At 54.4% G+C, this 9,879-nt stretch overlaps 1 protein-coding gene across 1 annotated transcript; it reads right to left on the bottom strand.

Annotated features, from left to right (window-relative positions):
• Nucleotides 1-2,686: 2,686 nt before the first annotated feature.
• Nucleotides 2,687-9,315, bottom strand: LOC143974648 (uncharacterized). Its single transcript, XM_077476257.1, has 2 exons — nt 8,333-9,315; nt 2,687-4,607 (listed from the first exon to the last, which is right to left on the bottom strand). Exons 1-2 carry the CDS (start codon nt 9,108-9,110, stop codon nt 4,009-4,011), a joined length of 1,377 nt encoding a protein of 458 aa, XP_077332383.1. The 5' UTR covers nt 9,111-9,315; the 3' UTR covers nt 2,687-4,008.
• Between the last annotated feature and the right edge of the window lie 564 nt (nt 9,316-9,879).

The following is a 9,879-nucleotide window of genomic DNA, read 5'->3' as shown; positions in this document are numbered from 1 at the left end:
TGGGGATTCCCCTTCAAGTTGTCTTTTACATATCGTGGACACCAAGTTCACGCTTCCTCTGTGTCCGACCTGAAACGTCATTTCCAAGACTTACAGTTGGATCTCCCTCCATCTCAGAGTGACCCACCTGTATCGTCCTCCCGCACCAGAAAGGGGCACCCCCCCCGCACTTCTTCACAGGCTTCTCTGCAGGGATCCCAGGCCCTGCGATCGCTTCAGGCTCAACGCTACCAGGATGTCCCTACAGGATGACGTTTGTTCTGCCTATGACCTGGTCATTTTTCTGCTCGGCACTGTGAACGGATTTTTTTTTTCTTTTGTGTTTTTTTGTAGCATCGTAACTTAGTTCACTGCTATTTTTCTCTACATTTTACCTCCAATTTATTTTGGAGGTGTGGTTATTACCTATCATGCCCTATGCTCCAGGAGCAATTCTGGGAGGGCATGTTGTGGGCACTGTGCCCTTTGGCGAGGGGTAGACCCCCTCTATTTTGATTTCTTTTCTTTTTGTGTGCGGGGTGGACTTTCCCCGGGTTCCTCCGGGGCCCACTGGTTACTATCTTTTAGGCGCAAGGGACCACTTTACAGTTTATCAAATGTACTATGACTGATGGCTGCAAACTAGGGGTTGAGGCCGCCTCCGTCTTCGGATGGCGGTCACCTCCCCGGGCTCATATTGGTTCTCCTAACAGGTTCATTGTCACGGGGTTCTTGTAATTATTACCGGAGTTCGTGATTATTGCATTGTTCTATTTTTGTTTACCAGGCTTGGTTTTAGTCTCAACAGTTTGTGTCTGACAAAATAACACGTTTTGTGAATTTTTTTTTTGGTGCTCATGTTTGTTATATTTATAAAAATTTTTTTTTAGATATGCCGGGTGGGCCTGGTGGACCACTGCGCCCCTCCTGTGTCGGTACTTGCGTGGGATCATGGTCCCGCCCAACTGCCGATCTTTAGGTGGACCCACCGGTCCACGCTTAGTGGCATTATTGCTTCATTTTATATTTCTCTTCCGAGCTTCTCTCGGCTCCATTCTGTCTCTGTTTTCTCTCTTCTTCTATCGCTCCTTCTTGGCCCTCCTGGGCTTTCCTATTCCTGTTCTTTTTCCTCTTTCCCCAGAGTCCAGGGGGGTGGCGCACAGAGCATATATTAAGCCTCCTTTTCCATACGCAAAATGACATTACACTGGCTGTCTCTGAATGTGCAAGGTATGAACTCGCCACAGAAAAGGGTTAAAATATTTAAATATCTTAGAAAACAACGTATTGACATAGCATGTTTGCAGGAAACTCACTTTTCCTCTACCTCCTGTCCTAAATATTTTGATTCCCATTATCCCCAAGTCTTCCAGGCCAATGGTCAGACCAAGCAACGGGGTGTTTTGGTTGCTTTTCGTAAGACAGTCCCGTTTCGCTGTGATAGACAGATAGCCGACCCCGCTGGTAGGTATCTCCTGCTTTTAGGGAGCATTCAGGACACCGAGGTTACTATTTTGACTTATTATGCCCCCAACTCTAACCCAGGCCCTTTCCTCTCCCATATCTGTGCTCTATTGACATTGCACCAGAGAGGGACCCTATTGCTAGCGGGAGACTCCAATGTCGCCCTAAATCCAACCTTGGATAAATGTCCCTCGGACAAGCTGGCCCCCTCCTCGGCAGCTAAAGCGTTTTCCCGTTCATTACGCTCCCATGATTTGGTAGATGTCTGGCGAGAATGCCACCCATCAAGCAGGGATTATACCTACTATTCCCATCCGCACCACTCACACTCCAGAATCGATCATGTCATCATGCATAGAAAACATCTTCCTTTAGTAGAGTCGGTGTCTATTTTAGCAGCTCCCTGGACAGACCATGATCCCCTGTTAGTAGTTTGTCGGTCTTTATTGCATAATCCCCAACCATCCCCCTGGGTCATGAATGACTCGTTATTATCTTTAAGTGATATTCAGGACAGTTTAAAGGAAGCGTCTACTGAGTACTTTCGCCTTAACTCTGCCTCGGTTTCTTCCCCAGTGACCCTATGGGAAGCCTACAAAGCTGTTCTAAGGGGCCGTATTATCCAGTTAGCGTCGAAACGCAAAAAAGAAAGACAAAAGTTGCAGAGGCAGTTGGAGTCCCGCCTGGACTCTGCTTCTACTATTTTTAAAACTACCCCTTCTCGTGCTAACCGTAAGCTCCTGGACCAGGCTCGCATGGAATTAGACCTTTGTCTGACTGATCAAGCTGAACGTGCCTTGCGCTGGTCTCGTCAACGCTGGTACGCCAGAGCAAATAAACCCACTGCGATGCTGGCTAGGAGATTACGGACGTTTGATTATAAACCAGCTCCTATAGCCTTGCGCACTAGACATAATCAACTCACGAGTAACCCGGTACGTATACTGGATGAGTTCCGCCATAGACTTTCTGTTCTGTACTCCGCCCAGGACTCTGGATCGGAGCAAGATAGGACAGAATTTCTCCAGCGAGTTACACTCCCCTCCTTAACAAGTGCCCAGAAAGGCCTTATGGACCGTGATATTCGTGAATCCGAGGTTAGGCAATGTATTAAGGATCTAAAAATTGGGAAGCGTCCTGGCCCGGATGGCTTTACGGCCCTTTACTATAGGAAGCTAGTCGATGTGGTGGCAGCCCCATTGACGGCAATGTACAATTCCATTAAGAATGGGCGGAACCTTGACCTGCGTAGCCCCAATGTCCCCTTTCCTGTTATTAAAAACCCCATGACACCTCTGCCCCTTATCAACCTTTTAATAATAATGAGACCACACCTTTTCTTTGGAGTAAAACTGGCCACAACAGCCTTTTATTAACACACCGAAATTTTTAACTCACTCCAAAGATCTGTATATAAATATATAAATATATAAATATATATATATAAACCATAAACAACATTTAAACCCAAGTCCAGTCTGGTGATCTCTGACGGTGACCCACTTTTATAACCAAAACCAACCTCACTGCGGTACCATTAACATAAACCAGGCCTCCAGCTGTGACCGCCCGGAGACAACCAATTCCTGCAGTGCAAAACACCCAGTATTCCGTCCAACGTTCGGGAATACCCCGGAGGGGCCCCCTATTACTGATGAGCCCCCCACCCCTTTTAGATCACCTCCATTTTACCGCCACCGTAAAAGACCACCAGAAAGATAACGCTGCAGCCCCCAATAGGGCCGTGTTCACTGCTGTGACGACCAATCCTCTGTTCCTGAAAGAAAGAAAGAAAAACAACAACCAGCCAGCTACCAATAACCTGAATGCTCAAATAACCCCACATTAGGGAGGGAGGGTGGGAAAGCTGCCTCCTCCTGTGATGTCTCCTCGTGCACTGGTCCCGTCTAAGCTCCGCCCCCTATTTATATGGCTCCGCCCCCCTCGCTTCTCTCAGTTCCCTCAGCCTCCTTTTCTTCCATTGGCTCCTGGGCACCAGGTCATGCCCGCCCCTCATTACCCCTCCCCTTGAGGTCGGATCATTCCGTGGCTCCCTTGACCTGCGTAGCCCCAATGTCCCCTTTCCTGTTATTAAAAACCCCATGACACCTCTGCCCCTTATCAACCTTTTAATAATAATGAGACCACACCTTTTCTTTGGAGTAAAACTGGCCACAACAGCCTTTTATTAACACACCGAAATTTTTAACTCACTCCAAAGATCTGTATATAAATATATAAATATATAAATATATATATATAAACCATAAACAACATTTAAACCCAAGTCCAGTCTGGTGATCTCTGACGGTGACCCACTTTTATAACCAAAACCAACCTCACTGCGGTACCATTAACATAAACCAGGCCTCCAGCTGTGACCGCCCGGAGACAACCAATTCCTGCAGTGCAAAACACCCAGTATTCCGTCCAACGTTCGGGAATACCCCGGAGGGGCCCCCTATTACTGATGAGCCCCCCACCCCTTTTAGATCACCTCCATTTTACCGCCACCGTAAAAGACCACCAGAAAGATAACGCCACAGCCTGAAAGGGTGACCCCCCTTACCCTTGAGGGCAACCCCACACCCTTAAAGCAGTTTGAATGCCCCCTTGCAAACCCAGGGACCATAAGTCGATGCCGACATCCGTGAGATGTACGCCATCCCGTCTTAAATACAAACCCACATTAGACTCCAGTTCCCTGTGTCTAATCACCAACCCTCCATTCTTGACCACGAACCTTCCCACCACCTTATTCACCCTGATCCGTGTTTTCTGGATACTGGCCACCGATCTGGCCCATCTCCACCTTGTCCGGGCCACGATGTCGGACCAGAGCAAAATCGTGTTCGGGAACCTCTCTCGGAGCCGCAGAAAATCCGCCTTTATGTCCACGAGCAGGTCCCGGACCTTACGCAACCCCAGGTCGTTCCCCCCAGCATGGAGCACCAACACATCCGGGGGCCCATCTAGAAGCACATACCTGTCCACCACGCCCATCACCCCGTCCCACTGCATGCCCGGGATTCCCAACCAATGCAACTCCGCTGCTCTCCTGGAAATCCCCAGCTGCCTACCATCCGGTCTCATGTCACCTCTCCTGGCCCCCCAACATACATAAGAATGGCCCACGATCCAAACGAGGCGTGGTGCACCTCCATCTGAAACGAAAAACCACACACACGTACACTGAAACGGAGAGAAAAAAAAAAAAAACAAAGCAAAAACACATCAACCACCCAACCGTACCATCCCACCAGACCCCAAGCCCTCTGGAACCAAGTTGTCGAGTTACCCCCACTTCCTGTATGGGGGACACCCACTCCAAACCAACCACCCCACCGCTAGCACCCTACCACCAACTGCGGCCTGACGTAGGACCTGAACCTACGCGACTCCCATCGACCTATCTTGCGCACCGATGCTTCATCCAACCCGCACCTGGCCGCTTCCGTGGCCGCCCCGATGCGGAAGGAGTGTGAAGCATACTCCGCCGCTACCAAACCTTGATTCCGCAAACACCGCCGAAAAACCGACACAAACTGGAACCGTGACAAGAAAGACCCATCCTCGTGCATAAGGAACGGGCCCTCCCAGCCCGGCCTGACCCCCCGATACCCCTGAACCGCTGCAACCGGGCAAACCGGGGACCCAGGTAACTGAAACAACGCAACCTCCACCCCCCGACCCCGCTGGTCAGTTTTTGATCTTCGGAGAAGCAAACACACCTTATCCCGCGTCACCCGCACGTCCTGATCCAACAGCCCTCCCGGCATTTTTTTGGACGGGCTGACCAACTCACCCACCCTAAACGCCCCATAAAACGCTAACGAAAAAGCCGTAGTAAACAGTCGCACCTCAAAACTAGACTTACAAACCGACCCCAATTCCGCGCATATGGCCACCAAAAGGTTGAACGTCACCGGACGCCGTCCGTCCCCCCGCTTACTCTGTTTACGGAAACCCCGCAGCATCTGCCGCACCCAAAAGTCTTTTGTCCAATCCTCCGAACCCAACAGTTTAAAAAGAAATGACAAACCTGCCATTTTCTTGTCAATCGCGGCCGCTGAGCGCCCGCCCTCCATATTCCGGACCACAAAATACAGCACCAATAAACGCCAGTCACCCGCATCCCCGTCCGAGGACACCTCCTCCACCAACCCTTGCCATTCCCGCCATACCCTTTCGTATGCTGACCAGGTAGACCCACTCACAGACCGCCGTATCCATCCCGCGGCGATTCCAAGGGCAGCGCCCACATCCACTCTGGGCAAGGGAGTCCGTCCACCGCCGCTCCAGGCGCCAGTTCCCTGAACTTGTCCCACTGGAAACGAGACAGTGAGTCAGCTAAGGCATTCTCCACCCCTGGGATGTGCACGGCATAAATGAACACGTTTAAACGCAGGCACCGAAAGACCAAATGACGCAAAACTCGAATAACCGGGGGGGAAGATGCCGACATGCGATTCACCACCTGCACCACCCCCATGTTATCACAGTTAATGCGCAATTTCAAATCCCTGCACCTCTCCCCCCACAGCTCCAGTGCGAGCACTATCGGGAAGAGTTCCAATAGCACCAAATTGCCCAGGAAACCTGCCTCCTTCCAGGAGCTCGGCCACGGTGCCGCACTCCATTCCCCCCGAAAAAACGCCCCATAACCCGTTGACCCGGCCGCGTCGGTGACCAACTCCAGATCGAAATTGCTCACCGGCCCGGCCATCCAGACTGCCCGACCATTGTAAGAGGACAGGAAGTCATGCCACGCGCTCAAGTCGTCCCTGTGTTCCTTCGTTAATCGAATGAAGTGCGTCGGGGCTTTTGCCCCGGCCGTCGCAGCCGACAGCCGTCGGCAAAACACCCTCCCCATAGGGATAATCCGGCACGCAAAATTCAGTTTGCCGAGCAATGACTGTAAGCTCTTCAACTGCACTTTCCGGCGACCCTGAACCTCCCGGATCTCCCTCTGCAGGCCCTCCAGTTTGTCCAACGGCAGCCTGCATTCCATGGCCTCTGAATCGATCACTATGCCCAAAAAACTCAACACCTGCACAGGACCCTCCGTTTTTTCAGCCGCCAAAGGCACCCCGAAAATGCTCGCGATGTGCTGCAACGTGGAAAGAAGAATCGCACACACAGACGAAGCCCGGGGGCCAATGCAGAGAAAATCGTCCAAATAATGAATGATCGATTCGAGGCCAGAGACATCCCTCACCACCCATTCCAAGAACGAGCTAAACTGTTCGAACACCGCACACGAAACGGAGCAGCCCATGGGCAAACACTTGTCCACGTAAAACTGCTCCCTCCAATGACAACCCAACAGTGGAAAACTGTCCGGGTGCACCGGAAGCAACCGGAACGCTGACTCGACGTCCGCCTTTGCCATAAGCGCCCCCCGGCCGTACTTCCGCACCCACCGGACCGCCGCGTCAAATGACGTATAAGATACCGTGCAGAACTCCGGATCAATGAAGTCGTTGACCGAACCCCCCTTCGGGAAGGACAAGTGGTGAATGAGCCGAAACTTGTTCGGCTCCTTCTTGGGGACAACCCCCAGTGGAGACACCACAAGACACCCCCAAGGTTTTTCCTCAAAAGGACCCCCCATGCGACCCAGCGCAACCTCTTTGCCCAACTTGTCATCCACTACCGACGGATGCAGTAGGGCCGACTTGAGGTTCCGCGCCAACGGCGGCACCACCTGCAGGTCGCAAGGAATCCGGAAACCCACGCGGAACCCCTCCGCCAGCAGACGCGCCGCCTCCCCGTCCGGGTACTTATTTAGGAAAGGAAGCATCCTTTCCACCTTCACCGGCGTCCTCCCTCTTGTTAGAAGCGTCGCCGGCACGTTTCCCTTTCTTAAAGCACCGAGACAGCGCGTGGGCCCCCCCGCAACCCGAACATTCGTGCTTGAATCTGCAGGCACCCCCGAACTTGCACGCACCCTCGTTGAACTGCCAGCAAACTCCCCACTTCTTTCCGGCCGACAGTCCTGAGGAGGTTGTACCCCCGGCCCCCCCCTGAAAAAACGAAGGCTGGGCCCGGGCCGAGGACATCAGTCGCATCCAGAGGCTGATGTCCTTGTGATCCCACCGCAGTTCCTGACGCACCGCCTTACGCTGCCGGAACTGTTCATCATACCGCAGCCACGCAACACCCCCGTACACCCTGTGGGCCTCCCCGATGGCGTCCATGTAACAAAACAACGCCGAGCAGTGCTCGGGGTTCTTTTCCCCAACGACGCTCGCCAATATCGCGAATGCCTGCAACCAATTTGCAAACGTTCGCGGTATCAGCCGGTAACGCCTCTTTTCCTCATCGTCCTTCTTGGTGTCATTAGGTTTGACCCGATCCAAATTGAACTTTTCTAATGGGAGCAGCGAGAATATCTCCACGTACTCACCTTTTGTAATCTTCTCCCGGACCTCCGGCTTCAAGTGCGCTCCCAGCGGGCCCTCGAAGCAGACGTACACCTCGCACCGTGCCGCGTCCCCAATTCTGACCACGTCCGACCGACCTGCCGCCACCTCCGCGACCTTGTCGCCACCGGCTCCCCCACTCGATGCCGGCCCCTCAACCCCGGATGCCGCGGGTTCCACTACCGCCGCCGGCACGGCCGCAGCTGCCGAACTCGCACCCGACCCCCACGGTGCTGCCAGGGCAGGAGTGCCCGGCGCCCCCCCAAACCTCTCCACCAATGCCCGCAGGCCGTCCAGAAGCCCCTGCAGCTGCGGTGCAGGCGCCGGCATAGTCGAGCCGGGCCCCGCCCCCCGCTGCTCCCCCCCCACCGGCACCACCGGTGCCGGAGACCCCGTCGGCACCCCTTGAACCACCCCCAGCAACCCCTGCAAAGCATCAGTCAAAACATTATGCATGGACTTACCGGGCCGACCAGGCACCGCTCCCACAGCCGCACTGCCGCTCTCCACTGCCGGATCTGCCACCTCGTCTTCTGTGGACAGCTCTCCCTCCGACCGCTCCGCCACGTCCGCTTCTGCTTGCGAAGGGAGCCCCCTGGGCGATCCCCCCCCAGAGGCCGCAACGCTCCGGCGGCTGGAAAGGTGTGTCTCCCCAGGGTGCGCACTCCCAGACCGGCGATGTGGACCGGACCTGTGGTGCCCCCCCGTACCGCCCTGCTCCTCCACTTGTCCCCCGCGGCGTCCTGCTTGTCCATCTGCCGGTCTGCGTCCCTTCCTCCCTGTCTCCAGCTTCCTTGCTACGCTCCTGCCGTCTTCCGCCCCTGGCACCTCTTCCACCCGAACTCCGCTCGTGCTGGGGCCCCCCCCGAGCACCCCCACGCGACTGGTTGCCGGGCTGTGAGACGGGGAACCAGCGCAGGTACTGCCTGTGGCCCCGCTCCCCGGGGCGGGCCGGCGGCGTGTCGACCGCCCTGAACCCCGACATTCCTGCTGCCTCTTCTTCGCCGGGGGGACCGATCCGTCCCTCCCCGGGCTCCGCCGGTCACGAGGTGGCCGAGGGGCGGGGCCTGGCGAAAATCGCGCCGGCGGCCGAGACCGCCGGGCCCGTGGTACAGTCCCCCCGCCGCCCCTCGCCTCATCACTGTCCCCCAGCAGCTCCTGCACTTGCCTGGTCAGCCATTCCGGTCCCTTCACCGCCGCCTGTGCCCGCAATCGCGCCAGCGCCGCCTCGATCGCCGCCATCTTGGATGTAGAGGAGCAGTGAACAAAGCTGCCTCCTCCTGTGATGTCTCCTCGTGCACTGGTCCCGTCTAAGCTCCGCCCCCTATTTATATGGCTCCGCCCCCCTCGCTTCTCTCAGTTCCCTCAGCCTCCTTTTCTTCCATTGGCTCCTGGGCACCAGGTCATGCCCGCCCCTCATTACCCCTCCCCTTGAGGTCGGATCATTCCGTGGCTCCCTTTCCCAGGAGTTGCTTACAGCTAATATAGTGATGTTACCGAAGCCTGATCGTGACCATACCTCCTGGGCGAACTTCCGTCCTATTTCCCTAATTAATATAGATATGAAAATTCTTACAAAAATATTAGCTAATCGTCTTAATTCTTTCCTTCCCCGCCTAATTAAAAAGGACCAAGTAGGTTTTGTTCCGATGCGACAGGCTGGGGATGCGATCCGGAGAATTATTCAACTGCAGCATATCGCCCATAGCCGATCATTACACTCTATGCTCTTGTCGCTAGATGTGAACAAAGCTTTTGACACGCTATCCTGGCCGTATCTTATGACCGTGCTTCGCCATTTTGGCTTTGGAGCTTCATTTCTGCGTTGGTTGGCAGCACTGTACGACGCCCCCCAAGCCAAAATTAAATACTATGGGTTTGAATCACCCAAATTCCCTATTCGAAGGGGCACTCGTCAGGGCTGCCCACTTTCGCCCCTACTATTTGTCTTGGCCATGGAACCTCTAGCGGAGGCGATCCGTTCACATCCTGACATCAAGGGCATTGAAGT

Source organism: Lithobates pipiens, unplaced genomic scaffold, assembly GCF_037356315.1.
Source record: "Lithobates pipiens isolate NorthernLeopardFrog02 unplaced genomic scaffold, aLitPip1_a1.2 Scaffold_1, whole genome shotgun sequence".
NCBI lineage: Eukaryota > Metazoa > Chordata > Amphibia > Anura > Ranidae > Lithobates > Lithobates pipiens.
The sequence above is the reverse complement of the archived record's forward strand: the minus strand, read 5'-3'. Positions and strand labels throughout refer to the sequence as shown.